Below are 25,773 nucleotides of genomic sequence, written 5' to 3'. Positions count from 1 at the left end.
CCATGGGTCTATATGCTGGGTTAGAGATGCTTTAGAAATGGGAATATACTGGTCAATGCAATGTCATTGTTTACATGGTGACCGGAAAACAGCCATTATTTTTATATAGGGTTATCTAATTAGACAGCCACCTAGAGAAATGCTTTCTGCTAGTGCCTTGGTTTCCTTAAAATGCAGAATAAGGAATGCATTAAAATATACTGCTTTATTACTGTAAGCCACAGGTATTTGGTTTTCTTTGTAAAAAGAGCCCATCCCAGCTGAATAAAGAAAAGCCAGTGGATTGGTTTGAGGGGCAGGTATTTGGCAGGGAATGTGCCCAGGTGTGAGTGAGGGCGGGAGCCACAGGTGCACTCCCGGTGAGGGCGTCTGCCAGTCTCAGGTGAGCAAAGGCTTCCCACTGCAAACTGAAACCAGTAGAAACCAGGAAACAAAAAGAAATATTCATTCAAGCTGTCCGCGTCAGACTGCTGAAGAAGCAGGCAGGTCAGTTTGGTTAATCATTGCCAAGACAGACATTCACCACTGATCATATGACCAGACCACATCTGAGATAAGAAAACACCCATGCCCAGCAGAAGGAATTGAAAAGCCTCCCTTATTTACATGTTTTGACGTTATTGTTTTGCTGTAACAGAAGGGGCTCCACACTTTCCTGTTCTCAGAGCTCAGCACAGCTGTTGTGTTGCTTTCCTGTTCTGAAGAGGAAGTGAGAAATTCCCTCCACACGTGTGCTGGCACTTGAATGCTCAGGTTTCACTCCCTAACTGGGAGTCGTCTGTAATGAGCTCTCCGTGGGACCCAGAGAGGAGCTTCCAGCTGTGCCAAGAGCTGCTTCATTTTGTGCCAAAGGAGAAGGAGGAGAAGAAGTCTGCAAAAAGCTAAGATGTGGATGGGGCAAAAATTGGTCTAAAGGTCTTGAAACCAGGAAAAGCAAAAGAAAAGCAGAAGCAGAGGAAGGAACAAAGAATCAGGATGGGAAACTTTTGCCAGAAACACTGTCCCTGTTTGGAGCCTTACCTTTCCTGCTTATTCTTTGGGAGAAATGGTGAGCAGGAAGACAAAGGAGGCCAAGTCTTTGCCAACCTTGCTGTGGTAAAACCTGATCTCCAAGCAGGACAGAAGGAGCTAGAGAGTAAGATTAAAGAGAAACCTTTACCTCCGCTGCCTGGCCAGGATCTAGCAAACATTTGCAACTTTGTGGCACTGTTCGACTACGACGCTCGCACTGAGGAGGACTTGAGCTTCCGAGCTGGCGATAAGCTGGAAGTGCTGAATGCATCCCATGAGGGATGGTGGTACGCCAGGCTCCTCCTGCCAGCGGCGTCAGTCTGTCCTGGCCGCAAGCTCACGGGCTACATCCCTGCCAACTACATAGCTGCTGACCAGAGCATCGAAGCTGAGCCGTGAGTAACCCACAGAATGTGAACTGAGGCTCTTTTCTGTTATGTTAGATAGGTTTGGGACAGGAGGTCATGGCCTTTTCTCTTGCTGTGCCCTGCCACACTCAGCCTCTGGTGGTCCTAGAGGTAGTAGCACTAGTTGGTATGTGCAAGGAAAAGACATCGTGGTCACAGGAAAATAAATTACCAAAGGAAGAGTGTGGAGGGGTTTTATTTTGTTTTAAATAATTTCCCTCTGTGGTATACCCTAATCAGCTGTTTAAAAATCATCTGGGAAGGTCAAGTTGGTTACTGCTGTGATGGTTCATTATTTTTATTTGTGCTACCCAGAGAGTGAAAATATATGACCCCTGCCCTGAACAGTGCTCAGTTTAAACAGCTACAAAGTTACCAGTTAATCAGTTAAAGCAAGCTACCTTTGCACCTTTCCATTTTCTTCTGAATGATGGGTGAGTCTCTAAGAGATAAGTTTCTTATGGTTTCTTCTAGACTATGTGCATCTTCCCTGGAGGCAAATCTCTACTCTCAGGACAAACTTAACTAGAGCAAGTATTGCAAAGAGCAAAAGTTGATATAGCAACAGAGTACAAATGAAGTTGTTAAACTTTTACAGAGTTTAATTATCCATCCCATGTTCTTCTGCCCCTTTGAAACATGCCAGATCTTATTAAATATTCTGAAATAGATCAGGAATCACACAGAATCAGTTACTTGGCTCCCTGGTGATGATGAGTGAGATCTGAATCAGCCTGGGCTGCACAGTTACTTCTGTGTGTTGCAGTGAGAAGCAGTGTTTGCTGAACCAGGTCTGACTGTAGTTCCAAAGGTATGTTTTGGCAAAAATTTTCACTGTGTAAAGAAACAGCATAAGCGACATTCATTATTAGTCTCAGAATTAATGTTGGCTTTAGAGGGATGATGATGCAGCTTTTTAGTTAAATCTCGTTTGGACCTGGAACATCATCTCTGACCTGATCTGCCCACTGTACTGCAATGGGCTAGGAAAATTGGCTCAGATATGATTATGCCAGTCTTTTATCAGCTGTAGGATTTGTGCTAGAGGCATTTTAGGGCAACTCTAAGATTAATCTCTAACCTGAAGACCTTAGTTTCTAGAGTCTGACCAGCTGTTTCTATTTCTGTATTCAGCCAGACAACATTTTCAATGGTCATGTTCAAAAAAATTCTTCCAACTGGAGAAATTAATCTGCAGAGAAGGCATTTTCTGAATCACTAGATAAATGGCGGTAGGCTCTAATTCTGCTCAGCTTGGCCTTTGCTCTCTTTCAAGAGCTAGCTTTATTAGAAGTCATCAGATTTCTTCATGCTGTTAATACTTTCAAAGTAATTTTTCTCAGTTTTACAACGTCTCAGCTCCTAAGGTCCTTATCTTCCTATATCTAGAGCTTCAAATACAAAGTTAAGTTTGCCAAAGTGCATTGTTGTATAACCTCTGGTTTTTTACTTGTTACTGAATCAATTTTATTGTTTTTTTACTTTTTTATATACCTTTTTCCCTTTATAGTAAAGACTAAGTTACAAGAAAACACTTTTCTCTATAGATTGGTAGAACACTGGAGAGGAAAAAATGAAGAGTTTCCCCAGCTCTCAGATGAAGTAATTTCTCCAAAATGAGCTTTTAATTTCACAGCAAGCCTAATCTGGCTAAACATGTCTTTTCTCAGATTTCTCTCTAATTCACTTGGCTTTAGTGATCTACATATATATATATATAAGACTTTCTGCTATCAGCCCACACACATATAACAATAATCTAACTGAGGTTAGAAAGGACCTCTACAGGACATTTGGAGAGTCATCCCAACTCAAACATGGCCAAAATAAAGATAGACCTCTTTGCTTTGCTGAACATTTCCAGTTGAGCTCTTCATCCTCATGGATAGGATTTTTATTGCCTTGTATTAAATTGGGAGATCCCTTGCTACAATCTCCTCCAAGAATTCCCTTTCACCCACCCTCTGTAGTTCACACCTCTGTTATCCTAGTGAAACAGTAAGAACAAGAGTAATGATGGCTTAAAGAACTACCCTTTGTTTTCCTTAAAGATTGCAATTAGAAAAAAGTTGTTCTAATGTCTCTTTAATGAAAATTCAAAGCTTAAATCATACTCTCTGCCCTGACCTAAGTTTATCTTCTCTCATCTATTTTGATTTTAATTCCCCTTGGCGTTGGCCAATTTTTCATGGCCATGATATAGCCATTTGTGGAAATAGGCAAAGTTTCTAATGCATCCTTGCATCCTGTATAGCAGTCCTTTGTGGTTCCAGCACAGAACTGACAAAGAATGGAAGACTTACAATCTCGTGTTCACCTGCCAAAATGCACATTTACCATATATTTGCAGTGTATTTTTTATGCTTTCAATATTTGCCAGGCACAGTTGATCAACAGTCTTTGACCTAACTGAATGCACATTTTGTAGCACCAGCCAGCTTCTGTACATCTGCAGAGACAACAGGAATTTTATTTCTGGATTGCATCTCCATCTTATTAGACAAATAAACACTGGCTATTCTGTTCTGAGAAACAGACTTTATTCGTGGTGTGACTCTTAGGAAGCTTGGGAAGAAAACCAAACCAATCACATTCTTTAGCAGCTGATTTCCGCATGTTTGTGTAGAAACTATTTTAAATATTGCATTCATATGCATGCATGGCTACTCGATAAAGTCACTGAAACAAAGGAATAGAGGGGCACAAAAGGTTCTACAGTGAGAGATGACAGGGCCACTCTTTACGCTTAGCCAATAAAAACTTGAAAGCTGCTTGCAGGGTAGTCAAATTTCTTTTGCCTGTGACCTTCAGAGGTATTAACAAGCAAATATATCTGGCCCTCTTTTATCAACATATTGACATGGTCTTTATTATAGGGACAGTTAGAGATCAGATAGTCCATCTGGGTCTGTGTTATCAGTTCTGGCAGAGAATAATGCTGGGTCATTGCTTGTTCTCAGCAGGTGCTGCAGCGGAAGAGTTTGTCTCCTTGCTGAAGTTTCTGTGAATTTTTATCAGGGACAAAGGCATGCTTTTTTAACTTTTCCTTGGTAAAAAAGACAATGAAGTAAAGCAAGAAGGAAAGTGAGAAAATTCTTTAGATAACAATTTTTTTTCCTGGATATTTCTGACTGTCCAATATGACTGAGGTAGAGCTGATAAGGTCGATCAATATCTGGGGGAAAGGGCAGAAAATATTTGCAACATCTCATCTGGGGAAAACAAAAAATAAACACTATTCATAACAAAGGCCATTTTCATGTATCCTTGGCTGTCAGAACTGAGAAAGAATGAAATTTATTTACTGTGTTGCTATCCTCAGACCAAGGGTTATTGGTAGAAGTTGTATGCTAAAGTTGAAGGGAGAATTTTTTATATTATGTTTTGCTAGTATATTTATATTACATAATAGAACTAAATTGTGCCAAGAGTCAAACACTTCTTATTTGTGCATGATTTCTTGTTTAAAAAAAGGTCATTTTACTTCCTTCCTTTGGCTTGAGCAATCCCTTCCTAGGTGGATGACTTGGATGAAATTAGTAACAATCTGTGTGAATAGAGGATAAAAATGGTAAATCCATGGGTTGGGTTCTGTCTGCTGCAGCATTTCAGTCCCAACATGTGCTGCACAAGATTAAATACATCCAAGAAGTACACACCTGTCAGGTGGAGAGATTGTGAAGGAATTGTCTGTAGTGTCTCTGGAGACAGGTGTGTTCTCCTGGCCCCACCTGGGGTAGGTGGGACAAGGCAGTTGGGGAGTTGAAGTGTTCATCTGGCAAACCCTAGTCACATAGTGAACGTTCTCTTCACAAGGAAATAAATCTGGTACCATGAGAACATTATTTTAAATAATATCTGACCAAAAGCAGACACAAACTATGCTAATGATAAACTAGCAACTGTAAGAGCACTTGGTACTTCTGTTTTCTCTGCGTCACAGGTAGCAGTCAAAACCATGAGCCAGACAGATTTTTCATTTCTAAGGTAGTTTGAATGAGGTTGTATCTGCTGCATCCAATGAATTTGGAATGCTCTTCTTTCTGTGTTTAGACACATAACACTTAGAAAAAGGCAAACAAAAAACGCTACTGGAGATAAAATCATATAATTTAATTTGCACATCCAACAAAGGATGATCAGAGAGAATAACTTGACAAATACCAGAATTGGAATTAAAAGATAAATCGTCTTGGCAAAGAGTGTGACCTTCCTGTCTCTGTGCTCTTTTTCTGTGTCTGTTATTCTGCACTACAAACAGGAACCATAGTAACACATTCACCTGCTCTTGTTTTATTACTGCCAGTTGTTTAAACTAAACAAGAAAATGACATAGTGCAAATTGTTCTGGATGAAAAAATATAGCCCAGCTGCACAGTTAATTTTAATGAAACAAAAATAAAAGAAAACACCTCACTGCTGGAGTGACATGATTTTTTTTTTTTTTGTTAGAGGAAAGATGGAGTGTAGAGAGGGCTCTTGCCTGCTATCCTGATGGACCTGTTGGCTCTTTATTGAAAGTCAACTTACAACCATAAAATCACAGAATCACTGAGGTTGAAAAATACCTCTAAGATAATCAAGTCCAACTGGTAACCCAGCACCCCTGTGTTTCCCACTAAACCATGTCCCCAAGTGCCACATCCACATGTCTTCTGAACACCTCCAAAGGTGATTCCACCAGTTCCCCAGGAAGCTTGTTCCAATGTTTGACAACTGTTTTAATGAAGAAACTTTTTCTAACAGCCAATTCTCTTCCTTAGTGCAACTTTTCCTCTCTTCCTGTCATTTGTTTTTTGGGAGAGACCAACCCCCACCTCACTACAATTGCCTTCCAGGCAGCCGTAGAGAGCAATGAGATTCCCTCTGAGCCCTTTTTCCTCTAGACTAAACAACTCCATCTCCCTCAGCTGCTCCTCCTCCTCCTGCTCCAGACCCTTCCCCAGCTCCATTGCCCTTCTCTACACATGCTCCAGCGCCTCAATGTCTTTCTTGTAGTGAGGGAGCCCAAAACTGAACACAGGACTCACCAGTGTCGAGTACAGAGGGACAATCACTGCCCTGGTCCTGATGGCCACACTATTGTTGAGAACAGGCCAGGGTGCCATTGGCCATCATTCATTCCATGTGTTCATGCCAGCATTACTGACACAAGACTGCTCTGCTGAGGGAAGCAAATTCATACAAATTCCTAGTAGATTAGGTCAAAGGAGATCATAGCAATTACTTTTAACTTTTGTCAGTTTTGAAAACATTTCTTATCTCTTATACCTTATGTAGGTATTTCCCAGCTGGTGGAAACTGAGCCCCAAACCTAATCAATGAAATTTCACCAGTCAATTCCACAGTGAGCTTTTTAAACAACCTTTTGAAAGTAGACGTGTCTTGTAGGTTATTTTTTGTCAATCTCCTTAATTCCTTCACCTCCTGTTGCCTGACTCAGCTTTAACTATTTCATACATTGACTGAATCTCAGTTACTATAAGTGAACAATAAAGCTTTCATTGGGCTGACTTGTTTTAGACTTCCTGCAAAGTGAGGCTTTTGGGGTTTCATTGGTTCCTGTGGGTCATTTTTCAAAGTGGTATTTACAGTCAAAATATCTAGAGGCTTTTTTAAAAGCGAAACCTTAGATTCTACTGAATATCTCAGAAAACTGAATGTAATCCACTGTGATTTCTGTGTGCTCCCTCTCTCTTGCTCTCATAGTTCTCCTTTCTGTCACAGTACAAACTCCTAAGGACACCACCAGAATCACCACTAATCCTTGTACTGAAATGAACTTGCAGAAGTTGTTCACTGCTAACCTCACTACACAAAGTATTGGTAGATTGTTTGCATATTCTTGGAACCTGTGAAGTACAAAAGTCATTCTTATATATTTTTTTTTTTTGTAGAAAAAGTCTCTATCACCAAAATATGTATTTACTATGAAACATTGAAAAGGCTGCATGTGAAATTCCATCTTTTCTTTCAATTGATATGCTTTATCTCTGGTGTTTTTTTGTGTGTGCATACATGTGTACACACAGAACATAAAGTTTATAAGACTGATATTTTTAAGATCATGCAATCGTCCCATGAGACGATGTGTGTATTGCAAAGCTAGATCATGCTTTTGATTTTTTTTTGACTTGGAAGTGCCTTTCTTGAATTTGAATGATGGAATACTGCAAAAAGGCCATGAATGTATTGACTTAATTTCTTTAATTATGGTTGAGCATTCCAGTGCTGTCTTCAAGCACATATCAAACTTTGACTTAATTTCTGTTCGTTTCTTAAATATTCAAAGACTATACTGAACACAAAAGGAAATTGTTTACCAAACTGTGAAGGGTCAAATTTTTTCAAGTGCCTGTACTATTTATACATCCATGTGCATATCCATGTCCAGAAAATGTGTCTCTTAGAAAAGTGGAAGGAATTATGGCATTGTAGATGAGCAGTGTATGAACACTTGTCTAATTAAGGTCACCTATTTTCTGGCAATGTGGTTTTCTAAATATATATGACTTTATCCATTCAAATTCTGAGAAATTAAGAAATTTTATCCTACCTTGTCTTTGTTTGACATTAGTGTGAACATTATATATTCTAATCATTATCTACTAGTTTTCATTACCCTATTATGAAATTTCTGGCAATGAATCATGTGAAAACCAACATCCTTAAAACACATCCTGCAAATACAGCCAGTTAGCTTTTCCTAAGACTTGGTAAAACTCAGTTGGCCTTTACAGTACCTTTTAGAGAAAAAAAAAAAGTCCACATACTGGTTGTAGCAACTCAATAGTCCTGTTTGGTGAGTTTTTTTCCAACTCAGTAAGAATAAACATTCGACATGCTAGCATAGAATAGTTGTGTTTGAGTAATGTTGTTGGCAAAAACATTCTCCAGGTATTGTACAATGTTTCCTCAATAGTTGTCTTTGATGGCTCTCCGCCCAGGGCAATACAGAGCCGTGCAGAGCTGAGTGATCTTTGAGCAGGTTTAGAACTGAGAAATAGTAGCCAGCAGTTCAGCTAGGCTAAGAAGTCCTAAAGCTGAGCTCATTTTAAACAAACTAGGTCAGGTATCTCTGTGAAGAATTATTTTGTCACATATGAAAAGCACTGTTGGTTATAGAAGACTTTCTTTGTGTAAGATTCTATCATACTGAAGAGATTAAGACGTAAAAACATAAGAGATGCCCTACAAGGTCAAACCAATGGCTCCCTCTACCCCCATTACTTTCAGATAGGATTTTGTGAAAAGTGCACAAGCCCCTCTACTTTGGTCTCTTACTTTTGTACTTCACCAAAGGCTGGAACTATTGTATAAGCAATATCAAGGGTACATCACTGCCATGTCTAATTACAGACCTATTGTAAGTTTGTTTAGCAAAACCATAGGTGCTGACACTGTACAATTCTTTATTTCTGTCAGTGGGCAAAGACCAAGCTACTAGGACAAAAAACAACCCCACAAAAAACCCTCTCATCTCTGCAGGAAGTTTTATATTTCTAAACAAGTGTTTGGCTTTTTTTTTCTAGATGGTTGACTGCTTACTCATGAGTGGCACAAAAAAAAGACATGCTGAAAATAAATAGACACAAAAGGAAGTGGTAGTACTGCACAGGTCCCTGTGCCGTTCAGGAACTGGTCCTTTACGCATCACACCTATCTGCCCCATCTACACTAATGCCTCTAAGTCAAGCCAGGCTGCAGGCATCAATGACTTTACCCTCAGATTTATCCATCTGTTAATTTTGCTCCCTACCAAAGATGCAGTGCTAAACCCAGGATATGTCCTGTTATTATCCTGCAGGCATTATGTTCTAACATGAGGCTATAGCAGATATTGCAAACATTATGATGCTGAGCAGCCTTCCAGCAGCATAGTTTAGATGACACAAAATTTACCTGCACTTTAATTTTAAAAGAGGTTAGTAGAGAAAATATGTTTCATCAGACTCAGATGTTTTTCTATAGTAAAATGTTTTGTTCTTTTTCAAGCTATGTAAGCAAGGTATGCATAGCAGAGAAAGAATATAATTTATTGGGTGATATTTAAAAAAAAAGACAAAATATTATTATATATTTAGTACTCTGGGAATGAGGAACTGTCAATTTTCAGTTATTTTTAAACAATACTATACAGGAGATATTTGAAGGCCCTTCTTGTGTTAAATCTTTAAACTTCTTTACATAAGAAGTTTATCCTTCATCAGAATTTTCTTAAATGTTGACATTCAGGTTTTCACCTCATATCTGTGTAAAGAAAAACATGAGTGTTATAAGAAATTAGAATGGAAATTTACATCTTTGCAGTTTTCAGTTCTCCAGACAGGCCTAGAAATCATCTGGAAATAGCTTTTCAGAAGATCAAACAAAATATTGATCATGAAAAAGCATTTGTTTTCTCTATCATTTAAACCACGTAGCAATACATACTTTATTTCATGCTGGTACACTAATCCTAATCAATAAAAACTGGAAAAACAAAGCAGTGATTTAAGGATAAGTGATGGCTCCATAAAGGATTGCACTAACTGACATTTCACTACTTCTATGCAGAGTACTCTATAATATTTTACATTATAAATTTATCTGCAGTAATGTTGGTAAGCATTTTTCCTTAGCTTTCTCTCACTAAATTAGATATATTTCTAGTTTAATTAATAATATTTTTTTCTGTATTTGTGGCACAAACAATTTTGCAGCACAACTTTTCAAACCTCACTGCAAAAGAAGAGAAAAAAAGAAATCTAAGACTGACATATTGGAATGAATATGTACCATGAATTTCAGAAATGTTGAGAACACACCAACCTCAATTTTCCTTTTGAAATTACTGATCTTTTCAGTTAGTGGAAGTCTCTGTAAGGGAATATGGAAGGAGTCTTTGCTTCTCTAAAGGTGTGTAGTGAAGGGAGCCATACACATGGACACGCAGAGAAACCTGAGGGACACACGAGGAGGGTGGTGGTGATGAGGACGAGCTGCTCAGTTGCACTCATAGAGATGGGTACGTGGAGTGTGGGAACATTTCTTTTCAGGATTATCTGAGGACTTTGCCAACAAGGAAAGGGAGGGAGACACACAGGCACCAAACCTGACAAGTTAATGTTAACAAAGACAGTAACCAGAAATAAACTCAGTCACACTAGCTGATGAGCTATCAGGAAATGACAGGAAAACTCAGACTGTGCAACTGATAAGGGTGTAAACCTGGATGTTTAGGATGTTATTCCAGAATAACAACTTGATTAAAATGGAAAGATAATTATTAGTTTTCTGAATATCTGTAAGGAAAGAAAAGAGAAAGTGAGATCTTGTTCTTATTACAGAGCTAAAATGCTTGAAAAATCACCCAGAAACTTCCTGTGATGCCGACATACCTTTCTGACATTGTGGTGTGATCTCTTGCAAAAGAAATCCTGTGTCTTGGGCTGAAAATACACACACTGATATGGAGTTCGATGTGCTCCAGCTTTACTTCTGGAAGTCAAAGGTATCTTTAGTATGTTACCCTTCCCATCTGTCACCCTGACAAGGTTAGTCTGAAAGCTGAGAGACCCTTTATTTAAGAAATGTGTCCCTCCATGGAAAACCATTCTGTCATTTGGCTTAGAGTCACCTGAGGATGCCAGACTGCACAGTTCCTTTCAGAATCCCTCTGAGGACAGAGTGTTCTGGTTGTCCTCCACTGAAAGTTGACCCAACAGATCACACAAATCCACCAGACTGCTGGCAATAGTCTGAGGAGATGTGAACCCAAGTGAGTGTCCAAGAGAGAGCTCTGCACAAAATGGATGGAGATATCTGCTCTGCCACCAGTGTCTTGGGCAGGCACAGGGGGGCTTTTGCTTCCCAGGGTTTGTCTATTACTTCTGTACTGAGGTGAGTTTCTCTGTGAGAAAAGAAAATAATTGCTCTGGAATGATTTTCTCAAGAAAATCAATTGAGTGCTTTTGGAAGCTGTAATGGTTTAAATGAATGTATGACTGAAAATTTTCTTGTCTATTTGAGTTTCCCTTAGTGTTAATTCATGTTATTTGTGTTCTCTGTACCGTGCTAACATTAAGGCTACCTCAAGATTTCCGCTTTGTTCCTCGGTTATGAACAGCACAGTTATTGCTACTTTTACAGAATATTATGTCAGTATAGAAGTACAAACATATACAGGTACTACTAACATTGTTGCAAGATTTTACAGTATTATTTGAAAGACTCTATGCAGCAGAAATAGGATCTCAAGAACACATCTTAAGTTTGAGGGTTTTTTAAAGAGGTGATAATATGGCTGTATTTCACACCTTGAATCCCAAAGCAATGGGTGTTAAAAACAGTGGTAGCCTTTCATTGACTCCAAATGCAAGTAGTTGTATCAGAACAAGCTTTAAATGCAATGGAACCCTTACCCAGGTGCAAAACTACAACAGAGAACAAACATTAATGATTGACTTTAGTCTCTTAAATTGTACTTATGTAACTGAAACATCACAAAAAGTAATATGATATCACTTTCACCTACTGTTTGTTTTCTCATATGGAAGGACTTCAGAGCAGATTAAATAATACAGCATGCAGATGACTAATATTGTGGAGAATGAATACAAATGTTAAAATTAATTACACAGTAGTGAAGCGGGCACTCACAAAATGAGATTAATTTATGGATATTTCCGCAAATTAACCTATCAGATTGTGATTTGGTTACTGGTTTATTATCTTTTGCTCCTGTTGTGCAGTGAAACCAGTATTGGGTGAGCTATTCTAAATTCCACAACCCATGTGCTTGGCCTTGTAATACTACTCCTACAGAAGAAACAGTCACTTCCAGTCATTGCTGAGTGCAAGAGTAGCCAAAGGTGCAATGGTTTGTCATCCTGCAGCAGACTCAGAGCAAATCAATTTCTGTTTGTGGCACGGTCAGCTGCCATTATCAACTACTGAAAAATGAATGTAATGTTGTGCTTAATCCCTTACGACACAATCAGGTGACAGTACGGTCATGGCCCACCAAAGTCCTTCTGGGAAAGGTTTACGCACAACATGTCACAGATTTTTAGACTAATGCACAAGTAATCTTGGTATTTACGTTTACAAGACAGTAAATTTGTTTTAGACTGGAAGAGGAAATGCCTGCCATTGTGGTCGGTTTAAACTATCTTACTCACTGTTGAATTTTCCTTTATCTAAACAATCCCACACAGTTACTTTATTGTAAAAGCCTGTGAAGCCCTGACAGGCCCTTTATTTAGGGCACAGCTTGCTATTTCTTATAAAAACAGTGGTGTAACACAAACCAAAGATACTTCTTGGACCAAAACAGGCTTTAGGGGCTTGGAGTCCATTTTGCCCTCTTTACATGAGACAGTAATCTCCTGCAGTTTCTTCATCTCCGCCCCAGTGATTTTTTAGTGGAACCTGGGGCTCCTTTTGGGTCTCAGATACACACAAGGTCAGTCTGCCAGGGTAGGTGGGAGTTTTACATTTGCTATGGTAACCTTGCAGCCATTGGGATTGTGTGGAGTAAGCTACTGTTCAGTGTTACAGTCGAGTTGTCAGTGATTAGTAAAATTGAAACCATCTGTTTTTAAAGGCACTGCATAATGAAAGTATGGTGAATCTACTCCTTCAGTCTAGAAGTATAAGGACTTTTTTCTGGCAATAACCTGAAATTTCTCGTCTTGCTACAAAGAAATGGTAGCAAAAGTTCTGCCTAATTTTGGCAGTAAGCTCATAGACATTCAGTCTCCAAAATATTACCTCTGTTTATTAAAGTGCTGTTTTCCATATTACTGTAATTAAGCATCTATGCACATTGTAAATTCCAGCAGGATAGTGACTATAATATATTACAAACATAAGTTTAAATCACCTCTTTCTAGTTAAAGGTCCCCTTTTACGTGGATGAACCTATCACTTGTGTTCTAGTGCACACATTCATTATCAAATAAGTATGGGACAGGAGAAGGGAAAAATGTCTTCTTTCTCCTGGAAGAAAGAAGCAGAGAGGTTTACCAAGAGTCTTTCATTTTAGCTTTGCATGAAATCAAAATATTCCCTGAAATAAAGTGAAGAGTATTGCTTGGTTTTATCTTGTGTTCAGATAATGTAATCATTGCTGTACAAAATTAAAATAAAAAAAGAGTTATGTATTTTTGAACCTCCCTTTGAAAATAGAAACAAAAACCCTTTAAATTTTAAAATTATTCAAATTGAGTACTTTCCCAAATTAAACTGTAATATTTTGTTTAGAAAATAAGTGGGGAAGTATAATTTAATTCTCTTTCCCTTTTTGCTTCTATGCCTCTTCTCATATCTTCTCTTATATTCTGCCATCTCATCAATAAAACTCTCTCAAGTCTAACATAAATTTACTGTTTCTGGAAAAACACCAACCAGTCAGCTATATCTGCTAACAAGAACGCTAAGAAAACGTTATCCAAAAGCCAAGAGAAAAATGGGATCTGTTATTTTCCAAAACTGTATTTCACACTGTAATGGTTATTCAAAGAAAAATCACAGTGTTGATCTCAAAGTATGGAAAATACAGCGAAACTTAGAGCGTATTGCTACAGACAGTCACTTTCAAACATACAGACAGACTTTTAAAAACATAAACTAGTGCTGTTCTGTTGCTTTGATAGATCTCTGCTGCTTACATAGTGTAGAAATGAGCCTTTTTTTTTACACTACTATTTGATACACAACTATTCACATGTTCTATGTTTTTCTCTTTAAAAAGAAAAACAAACTTAATCCATCAACTGTGACCGTGAAAAGACTCAGAAGCTCCAAGTCCCACACACAATGAACACAATATAGTCTTCCTTTTAGTTTGTGATAAGTTATTCAACAGGGTTCTGAGCATTATACATCACTCAGTTCTCTCCGTATGAAGAAAATTCATTGTAGTTGCCAAAGGTTAAGGGTGATGCCCTGACATAAACATTCCTGAAAACCTGAATTTCTGGTTTCACTTGGAGGGAACTAGATTCTAATTGAGGTAAATAGGTAATCAGAACTGTGCTACGTCACTATACATAAACAACTTAAACAATTTTTTTATTTCAAGTCCAAGTCGGGTAGTGTCTGCAGTGGGTTAAGATCTCAGATAATTTACTTATGTAATAACGTATTAAGATAGAGAAGGGTGTTGTTACATAAACGTTTTTTAACAACTGCCCCGAGTCACTTTTTGCTGATCGTACTTTGGCGAATGAGGTTTAAAGCAATGATCTCTAGACAATAAGTATATGTGATGAAAACTAATGTTAAAGTATTCTTTTGGCAAGTACGAGAAAGAGTGGTGTGATGAACTGAGAAAGAGAAAAGATCTGTATAGAGCAATCCTCACAGTGAGAGTTAGTCTGTGAAATTGTTTCAAGAGATGTTCTGTAATGTTGTTTTCCCAAGTGGGACTGGAATGGCTGCCAAAGGCCAGACTTCCTGTGGGAGCAGAGTAAGATGAAAACCAGCATTTGCTGAGCAGTGCAGCAGCTCAGCAGCAGGCTATAGCCCTTGGGCACTGAATGCAGTCCTCAGCTTTGTACTTCTTTTCTCATCATTGCCTACTAACTCTGACTTTCTTCTCTCAATCCATCCACTTGCTAGTATTCTATGGTCCTCACAGCTTTGAATTTTTACTGTCCTGTTTTCTCCCTTCCTCCTGCAATGTCCTATGACTTCCCTTACCATTTATCATTAACTTTAAATTCCTTCCTCTTAAATTTTGTCCTTCCATGTATCCTTCAGTATCTGATAATAAATGACAGTGAGAGACAGACAGAATTAAAAATGATCCCAGGCATGCCTGTAGAAAGAAATAAGGAGGAAGGGCTCTGCCTGAAACCCAGTCTTAGGTTTTCTATATTCTGCCCAATTGAAGTCTGGAAGCCCTAGACAAAGCCCTGACTTTTCACTGCGTAGATTCTTATGCCGTATCTGGGAAGGTTTGTGTTTTTGAAAATGCTCTTGAAAGGAATCTTGCTTGCAAATGTTCATCTTCATGCTTTAGCCAGAGTAAAGATTTTTCTGGTTTTGGTATGTTTTACCTCGTGTGGGTTTTTTTTTTTTGTTTTGTTTTGTTTGGGTTTTTGTTTTGTTTTGTGTTTTTCCTTGGTTTTTGGTTTGGTTTGGTTTGTTTTTTTTCCCTGAAAACTGTCATCATGTTCACTGTAGACTATATAGGGAAAAACTGAAGCAGCCAGCGCTCATCTCCCACACTCTCCTTAATGCACACAGCTCATCATTTGTAAAGCACATCTGTTTCTTAACTATGTTATATCTGGAAGGCTTTAATCTCTGCAGCGATATTTCCTAATGTTTTTAAAAATCAGCTCTTGAAGAAATGCTATTACTTCATTAGTCTTATAATTAAAACAACCTAATATTTTCTATCAGAAGAGCCTGTTTAGTTGCTTTTAATTTTTCCAGTCTTTACCTGATTGGGTGTGAATTTTCCAGGGTTGATACCAGGCATGGGCTGCCTCTTTCTCTGCCTAAAAGCAAAAAACGTGGCTCAGAACAATACAAGAAATATTTTGTTCGTGTACATTGGAGAAAGGGCTTGATATTTAGTAGGGAAGATCGCTGCACTAAAAGTTCGTGGTTTTTTGCTATCTAAGAAAACTTTGCTTCAAAATAACCAAGGTTTTGAAAATACAATTAGACTTTACATGTAATAACTGAACATATTCATTAAAATGTGACAGTTGCATTCTCTATTTCTGGTATTTTGGGAAAACCCAAAAGTGCTTGAAGCCTTCCTGTCAGCATAGAGAGGACTTGCTGATGGCTCCCTTGGTAAACTTCTGCTCCGGCTTCTGCACTATTCTTTACCCACAGCAGACTGCAAACCTGGCATGGATTAAAGCTGGTTCAGCAGTCCTCTTTGTCCTGCATGGATGACAGCAGTGAAGAGTGCTGCACACAAGCCTGTTCAGGTTTCCATGTGCTGAGTAAGGGAAGTGGTCACAGGATGGTCATATGATGAAAGTAATTGAGTAAGACCCTGGAGGATCTCCCTGTCTCTGTCTCTTTAACTTTCTGTACATCTCTCCTTGTCTTCTGTGGCACAGAAGTTAGCACCTATTGCTGTCCAAATAAACTACTACATACTGCAGAATGTTAAATTCGCTGAAAGGCAGGTCCTGGACTTTTCAAGTTAGAATCCAAAATTAGTAGAAAATACTTATAATATTTTCTTATTGCCTTAGTCCCTTTCTGGGCTGTTTCTCCACCACAGAAAGTATATTACAAGGGAAAAGCACCATAAAAAGAATTTAATGAATATTTGTAAAGCATTTGGATATTACAGTCATGAACTGTAATAGAGGCTGCTAGGAAAGAATCCATTCATGTAATTTTGTAACTGGCATTGAGAGCAGAGTCTAAACAATGTAAACTGTTTACAACAGTAAATGAACTCTATCTATGCAATGATGAAACAAAATAGAGTGTAACTTAACTATTCAGTGAGCAGCATTCATATTAACACTGCAGGGAGCACTGGATATGGTCATGTAATTAAAGATGGTATCACACTGGATCTTCTGTAAATGGCTGAGTGGATGCCCATGAAAGCAATATTAATATTGTCATCTCCTAAATTCAAAGTACTTGAATGTGCAGTTACAGCTTTCCATGACAGTAGATTTTGAGGCATTTAAAATGTAAACTTCATAATGCTGTTGGAGCTTTTCTTTATTTGTTTTAACTCTTACATAAGCTTTCTGCATTCCAGAAGAAACTATGATATATGTGGTTTTGGTATAGATATTATCTGGGGTTTTTTTGTCCTCACCCAAGAATTTTGCTCTAATTGCAATAATTCTTTGCTCTTCTCAGTTGAGAAAACTGTTCTCCTCAGCCTAGTACTACAGACACAGTTAACACACTTGAGTTAATCTTCTGGAGAGCCAGCTAACCTTTTTGTCATCACCATTTGCTCCCTAATGGAGACTTCTGGTTGAGAACCACAGGAATCTCAACAAACCCTCTCAGCTGTTGACATTTAGCAGGCTCATGAGATTTACCCTAGCATGAGAAAGTAAATCCCAGTGATAAGCACTTCTGAAAAGTGAAAAGCAAGGTGCCCTTATGCCACAAAGTGCTGATCCAGGAGTGCTGATCCAGGGTAGGATTATGCTGTCCATTTTAACATCTTCAGTAACTTTTGAAAATAAATGTTATGTGACTGATATGCTGTTATTCATCCTGTTATTTCTGCATGCTGTTTCTCAGCATTTTTTGTACCCTTTCCTCCCTCTTCATTCCTATTGTAATGATCACAGTTTCTATACATGGTTGTACAGCTGACTCAGCCCTCAGGATTTTTGCTTTTAATTGAACATTAACGAAATTAAGAGTATGTTACAGACCTCTGCTTTTAGCCTTGTCCTACCTCCAGTGTCCTGTAGCTTCAATGAGAAACTGAAATAATCCCCCCATATCCCAGCTACAGCTAGTTATTAAAGCAAATTCAGTGACTTCAGGTATGACATTGTGGGGTTGTCATGGAGATTCTGACTTTGCTCTTGTACATATTAAATCTAAGTAATGGTAGAGGATAAAAGTGGGAAACTGTTCTCTGGTGAGCCTTAAAGGAAATGGATAACAAACTGCCACATCATTTTCTCTGCTGGTTTTCAGTGGGGATAACAAAAGAGCAGTGAGAGATCTACTGAGATTTCCAAGAAAGTTAAAGATTGCAGGTGTTATTTCAGAGTTGGTGTTTAGCTTGGTCATGAGCATCTTACCCACATCCCAAAAGGGGATGCTCACAGGGTCCTTAATCATAAATTTAGAGTTTCTGTTGGAATACAATTGCAAAGGAGCTGCCCAAGGACTGACATGTCCAAAGAAGTATTTTGTCTAGCTCATGACTGGGGTGCTTTGGCTAAGGCTCAGCACACAGCTTATGTTAGAGTCAGGATTTAGCATGTTAGAGATTTAGGAGAGACCAAGAGGAGAGGTAGAATGTAGGGAGGTGTGGGGTCTGTAAAAGCGGTGTCCAAGGAATGGCAGGCTGCCAAAAAAATATTTCTGCTGAGAGCATTTTCATCTGGAGCATGGCTGGGAATCCTTTTTTTTGGGAGGGGGTGTAGTTATGAATGTTGGATAGAGTTAATTTCAGGACAGAAAAAGCCCATAGTTCCCAGAGTAGTTGAGATCTGTAAAATCTTCAGTCTCTGTCTCAGATATGTGCATTGCACTGATTTGATCAGAAGGGGATTTTGCATTAATGAGAGGGAAGAAAACTCTTTTTGCATACTCTTTTTTTTTTGTTATGGGGATATTTATGGGTTTTGTTTTTTCCACTGGAGCTTTTGTTCTCTTCTAAACATGTTACCAGGCACTGGAAATGTTGCCAGTGACATAGCATTGGGGAACTTCGCCTCGACATTTTTCTTTGCTTTAGCTCTTGGCCCATGTTACTCTTCCTCTCTTCTACTTTCCAGTATGAAAGTTCCTGCCGTATCTTCCTGCTATAAGAAGTGCAGAAGTAGGAGTGACTATTTTTATTTTAGCAGATTTTTATGTAGCAAAGCACAGGGGGACAGAAAGCAGAGCCAGGTAAATGGGGCTTTGACATTTAGGTGGAGGTCAGCAGTGCATTGCACCCTGGCGGACAGAAGGCTTCTCAGGAAAGGGAGTGATAGAGCCAGGTGGAACTACCAACTTTTTCTGAACTCATGACTCCATTGCAACTCAAACTGGGCTGAATAGGTAGGCAGGAGTGAGCGTAAGGTGATGTGATCTCTGTTTCTTAAAAAAATTGCCCTTCAAGTATAACCACCAGCATTCAGCTAGATGAAGGTTTCCTTTGCTGGAAGAAGATCTTTAGAGGTCTCAGCAGTGATACAGTGACAGTCAGGGAACATGCCATGACAAAGCCTGCTGTGATCCATGATGTGATAGGGTGATCATAAACTTGCCAGAGGAACTGATGGCAAATGCAGATGTGATTACTATGCTATCAATAACCACACCAAATCTCACTGGTATTCCAGTATTAAGAATCATCTACAACAAGTGAGGACTGTGTTTGTTATGGACCTACATGAAGGTCATGTTTTCTTCCTCCAAAGTCCTCCTATATGTGGTGGCCAGAAGTAACCTGTAAGTACCCTGGAATTTTTAATGACCATATTCCTGATGGCTATGAATGATGGTGTAAGCAAGGGATTCTGAGGAAGCTGCTAGAAACAATCCTAAATAAACAGATCTGGCATCCTATACTTAAAAGGGAGTTGGGGTGTTGGATGCAGTGCTGGCCAAGAAAGCATATTCCTGGGTCTTGCTGACAGAAGAGCACTATTGATGTGCTACCTAAACATCTCCTGCTAGAAATGGAAAATTGCGCCCAATTCTGAATGCACTCATTTGTGCCAGACCTGGTAATCTACTGACCCAGCACTGTCAATCATGACCCAAAGTGACCTGGCTGTGAGCCGAAGTTCAGATTCCATGTAAGAATTGCTATGTAAGAATTGCTGGTTCAAATTTCTCCTGGACTGTCTGGTGCCAATACACTGCACTGCAGTCGGTTACTTACCTTGTGCAATGGAGAGTGTTTCATGTTTAGTTCTTGTTTTCCAAGTGTTCTGTTTTAAAACCTTCATCTGTCTTTGAGCTATAAAGCATGAATAGATTTACTAAGGATTTGGTGTTGTTTTGGTCTGACCTTCCTATCCTGCAGAGCAATATCTCGTAGTGAGCAATTACTTTGATTCATTATTACTTTTTAGAGCACTTTTCCCTCTAAGATACACACTTTTGGGTGAAGTAAAATATTAAACCTTTTGAAGCATAAGTTCAATTGCTAGAAATCAAAATAAGCTCTTCACGCTTTATAACAGGAATTTAAACTTCCATTACACTGAAAATAGTACTTTAAATTCAGATGTGCTTTTGTTAAAAAAAGAGTGAATAACAAATTATTTGCTTTGAAGTTAAGAGATTGTTTTTTCACATTCAATATTACTTTTGGCACTGTATAATTATTATTACAAACCAAATGGCTTTGAACTAAGAATCATATATTCAAGTGCTATTAAAAGTAATTTTCCCTGTATTTTTCTGAAACATTATTCAGATCATATAAAGTCAGACAAATGAGGTAATACACAATATGTGTCTACTTTTCACCTTCCATAATAATCGCTTCAGTTACACTTACCTTCTCTAATATTGTTGCTCTAATTATCTTATTTTGAAAGTTAGGATCTTTTTAACTGCTAAGCTTATCTGGAGTCAGAATATACATATTATATATCCTGTATATAATCTTTAATGGTAATTTCATATCGATTTAAGTGAAGTTTTTCCAGCCTAATAAAAATAAACATATACGTTGAAATGTTTTGAAATCAAAGAAGCAGATACTTATGTCTAAATGCAATGCACTTATGTGCATATTATTTCCCCAAATCATGGTTTATATTGTAGACATGGTTCCACATACACAGAGTAATAGTATATTAATTTATATTTCCAAAATAAACTAATAGTTTCCTCTAGTTGCATAGATTGTAATACTGCTCAAGTTTTCAGCTTTAGAAATTTCACTTACGAACAGTGTATGTTCAAATGTTGAGTCACATAAAGACTATATTTTGACTATCCTGGCCATAAAATCCAGTCTTGCTTACAATGCATTGGAAACTCTTTTGAGTTTTGTACAAAATTAAGTTCTTTTGAAAAGGTGCTATCCTTGTAACCCAAGAGGAAAGGGCACAAAAAATAAAACACCTCTTCTTACACACTCTTACGAGGATCGGTCACTTTGAACACTATTGAGTGATGTCTAATACTTCAAGGGGAAAAATATTCAAATTTTTTTTTTGGCTCATATAGTTTGTTAGATTTCAGATGTTATTCTCAGAGCAGGTATATTTAGAAATTTCAGAAAGATTCTAATTCAGATTTTAGGGCAGACCAATTTTCTTTGGGACTTGAATACAGTTGAACTTGTACTCTCGTTCCTTTGACAAGAACCTTAGTCAAGGATTTGAACATTTATTGATTACTTAGTTTTCTGCACTCTAATGAATGAATTAATTAAATTAATTAGTTGAATTAATGAACATATTTAACTAATTAAAATTATTACTAACATATTCCAGCTTTCTAGTGAAAGTACTTTGCTTGCCAAATATGTATCAAGACCTGTTTTATCCAAATCATCTTCAAGTCAGAGGACAGGAATATGGTCCAGAAAATCTGTCTTTGATTTTCTTTTGTTAATAAATCATATTCAGTGTGGGTTAGTGCTGTCTGTATTTTCCTCTTTTTATTTCCTCTTTTTTAATACAAAACCATTTATCAGTCCTCATGCTTGATCAGCTAAGGTATCACCCAGTATTCTCATTTATTTCCTCCATTCCTCTTGATGACTACAAGCCTTGCAGATACTAAAATTGTTGATGACTTTGTCTGTACTTTTCACTAGTAATTGACAAATCAAGTAGGCAAATTACTTGTGGTGCATTGATTTATAGTTGAAGTTTGTGTAATAGTTTTAGCTATGATTAATTTAAAAGGAGTTCTACTATGAGTATATGGCATATTTCTGATACCTATTTATCATCATTTGCTTCAAATAAGAGGTGGAGCTAATCTTGGAAAGAGCTTTGCATATTTGTTGGAAGAAGGCTGAACGCCACCCCAGTTGAAAGTGCTGACTCATTTCTGTCTTATTTCTGTTTAATTTTAACACAGCACAAAGCAGCAAGAGAGCTAAACCTTATCTCCAGAGCAGCAAATTAAAATTACTGCTTGAACAAGCCTTTGTGAACTACAGGGTTTAGTGAGAGAGGAAAAATGTTTTAGAAGGCATAGGCAGGAGTAGATTTTCACAGAACACAGGTGATGTTTGTAGTGACTTGGAGGATACGCTGGTTTTGTTTGTCAAAAAGCAGCAAAGCTGAAAAATTGCCAGTAACTCATCTGAGATATTGACATGGCAGTGCAATGCAGAAGCAGGGTGTTTTAAACCTTGGAACCCAAGAGCCCATCTGCAGTTTCAGAGATCTTTTGGTTTTTAAGATGTCAGGATATAATCACATACCCTCAACTCTACATAGTTCAAGGGGCATCATTGGAGTTGGCATCAATTTCTGGCCCTGTAGCCTGGGCAAAATTTCTTGGTGATTTTTTTGTGGGACAAGACCAGTCAGTCACTTCTGAATGCTCGTTGCCTTGAAAGCAGTAAGACTTTTCATCAGCAATAAAGTCCAGATTTCACTCAAATGTATAAGTGATGTTTTCTAGCAATAAATTTGTTCTGTGGTTCTTGTTGGCTTTTTTCCCCCATACTATTGACGTTTAATTAACATAGCACAGATTATCTCTTAGTAAATATGCAGCATGTTTATAAAAGCTAAACTGTCTTCCTGGAATGTTTCACTGAATGGTAAAATTAATGGGTTTTATTTGTCCAGATGGTTCTTTGGCCCAATCAAACGAGCAGATGCCGAGAGACAACTGTCATACCCTGGAAACCAGGAAGGAGCCTTCCTAATCCGAGAAAGCGAAAGTCTAAAAGGCGAATACTCTCTCTCAGGTATATTCTAGTTTTTCATCTGAAGCAATGTTTTAAAAATTTCTCAGGTGATCTGGGCTTTTTCATCTTCAAGAACAATAAACTGTGGGCATGAAAATTAAATTAAGTTCACGATAATATTTTTTTCCCAGTAGATATATAAAGAAAACACGTAAAAAGTAATTTGAGCTTATATTTTATAGAATTTGTTTATCAATAAACTCAGAATGGAAATTGACTTTTTTATGGTCAGTACTTCCAATGTTCTAGCTGCCTTAAAATAGATAGTATTTTTGTGAGCAAAGCATAAAAAATGTACATTACAGTTGTACACTACTGCTCTGATTAGCACGCAAAACAAAACTAAAAATAAAAGCATGTTGACAGATATCTGCAATTTAAGAAAAGGAGATTTCTGTTAGAGCTCACACTTAGGTTTTTATTTATTTGTTTTCAGGGATAAAATTCTAGGAAGATCTTCAAAGCTGTACTTTAGAATCAGTGATGTTTCATTGAAAATTTCACTGTAAACATCAGTAAAAAATTAGATTGATGATGATGATTATGATGCATTTTGAAATGTATTCCTTTATTTGAATCTGAAAGGTTATCAAATTAGGACACTTATTTGTTAATAATTTTGCTCACTTGCATCTAAGTACATAATGTTTTTTCATGCTTTAGATATCTACCATTTTAGATAGTAAATGTGATTGTTCATTGGTTGTTTTTTGTGAACATTTCCCATCAAACTTGTCATACAACTGTGAGCCAGGAGTATAGTGTTGTCCTTGAGACAACAGAGCTATATACCCCAACTTCCTAATGTGCCCTACCTATATTAATTCCAGAGACCAGGAAAAGCTTTTGATGTTTGTGAATAAACCATGAGTAGTCATCTGCAGAGTTATGTCAGTAAAATGAGAGGTACCTTGTCCATAACCAGATCTTTTCATATTGACTCCTCTTTTGCCCGGATGATTATGTGTCCTTCACCTTCTAAACATTACACAGAAACACAACTTAATGAAATTTTGACACATTCTTGCTTTCACTTTCCCAATTATAAGTAAAGTGTATATACCTGCAATGTCTTGTGGTAAGGGGAGGAATGCTTTTTATTGCCAAGACAAAGAAATATGGAGTGAAATACAGGGAAGTTTCTTGAAATAAATGTCATATTTACAGTTCTGGGAGAGTTTATGCCACAGCTTTCAGTTTGTCCTCAAGGAAGCTGGTCCTTGCCATGAAGCGCTTGAAGGAAAACTACCATCAGCAGGGAATCAGACTGCTCCCGAGCTGGGACAGAACTGACCCCTGTGCATGCACACTTTCATCCAAGGACTGCATTACAGCCACAGACCTTTCAAAATGTTTTTGCTCCCTGTGCCAACTTGTTGCTGTGTTACATGGTTTCAGCTTCCTCCAAGTGTTCTTCATCAGTGAACTGATTTCATCCAAGGACTGGGCTAGACTGATAACAGGGTGGTGATATGCAGGGAAGGAAAGATAGGCTGGTATTATCTTCTTAATGATGGCACTTCAATACATGACACATTACTAAAAATCAATGAAAAATCTTTTGCTTATGCACCTAGGGGTGGAAATGCAATTTCTTTTTATTATTCTCTAACTATAGCCTTTTAGGAAAGATTTAAAATATTGATTATTTATGTTGCATCCTCACCACTTCTCTAACAGGAAAACAGCAGTATCTAAGTTAAACTATGAGATACTACAGAGAAAAATCCAAAAGAATGAAAATAAATATTAGGCCAGCATTTGTAGTAGGATAGGATCATCCTTTGATGCTGCTGTTTGTTTTTTTCCTTACAAACTTTGGATGGAAAATTTATTCTATCTGATTTAGTATACTTGATTCAATTACAAAAGCTTGTGGTAGGCATTTTTTACATTTTTGTATAAGCTTATTTGGGAACAGGAGATTTGATGATGACTGATAACAGCAAGGTATGACACAACAGTGTGGATTTGTTCCATGGTGGTTTGTTTGATTAGTGAAGGTAAGAGCGGCACTGAAGAAAATAATATACACAGAGGCAAAGCTCCAGCTGCAGGAGCCTTCATGCACAAACATGGGTTGTCCTCTGTGCATGTATGCATGAATGTACGTATCATCTCAGATTTATTAAACATTTGTGCTCTTTTAGGCAAAGGAAGAGGATAAACTCTGAAGCAATCTGTAGACACTATTGGTGGCATCACTTCCCGGTGCTGCTAGATCTTTTAGCAGCTTCCCAGAGTTGAACATAATTTATCCTTAACATGCTGCTTCATCCCAAAGAGCTAAATATTATTTCCTGCTTACTGTATCAGCTTAGCTGAATGGCACCTGTTTGTATTGTGCAAGCTCTTTTACTTCCAACCTAATAGTATGCATCATGGTCTAGATGTTTTATGTCCATAATCTCATTACTTATTGTCTACTTCTTGGAAAGCTAGTGCACTCTAAAGCAAACGATGAAAGGGTTTGTATTATGGGAAGCATTAGTGGGAAAGAAGGTTGTTTAGTTCACCAGGAGAAGGCAGTTTTCCTGCATCTCTCCTGTTTGTGCCATCAATAGGAATTATGAGACACTGAAGCTGAGGCAGAAGGATGGCTTCTATCTCCATGGTAGCTGATACTCTGGCAGGGGAGAAGTCACAACCCGATATTTTGGAATACGTCCCTAAATTCTATTTCCAATTTTTTTCAGTCCAGAAACATTAGACCTCAAAAGTCCCATCTTCTGTAGGTCTGATTGGCTTTGCTCTAGCTTTTGTTGCTGTTTTGGTTTCATTGCAGAGTAGATGATA

General features: G+C 37.9%; 1 protein-coding gene across 1 annotated transcript in view; it reads left to right on the top strand.

Moving 5' to 3' along the window:
• The first annotated feature begins 541 nt into the window (after positions 1–541).
• The window catches only part of FRK (fyn related Src family tyrosine kinase), a 51,770-nt gene continuing 26,538 nt past the window's right edge, over positions 542–25,773 (top strand). Inside the window, exons 1-2 of the mRNA XM_042017169.1 lie at positions 542–1,406; positions 22,856–22,977. Of these exons, the coding sequence (XP_041873103.1) occupies positions 976–1,406; positions 22,856–22,977 (553 nt within the window). The 5' untranslated portion in view covers positions 542–975. The remainder of the gene's footprint in view (positions 1,407–22,855; positions 22,978–25,773) is intronic.

This window comes from Corvus kubaryi, unplaced genomic scaffold, assembly GCF_017639235.1.
Source record: "Corvus kubaryi isolate FWS band 111438036 unplaced genomic scaffold, C.kubaryi_AGA036_p1.0 split3-73, whole genome shotgun sequence".
Classification (NCBI taxonomy): Eukaryota; Metazoa; Chordata; class Aves; order Passeriformes; family Corvidae; genus Corvus; species Corvus kubaryi.
This window is presented reverse-complemented; position numbering and strand designations above follow the sequence as displayed.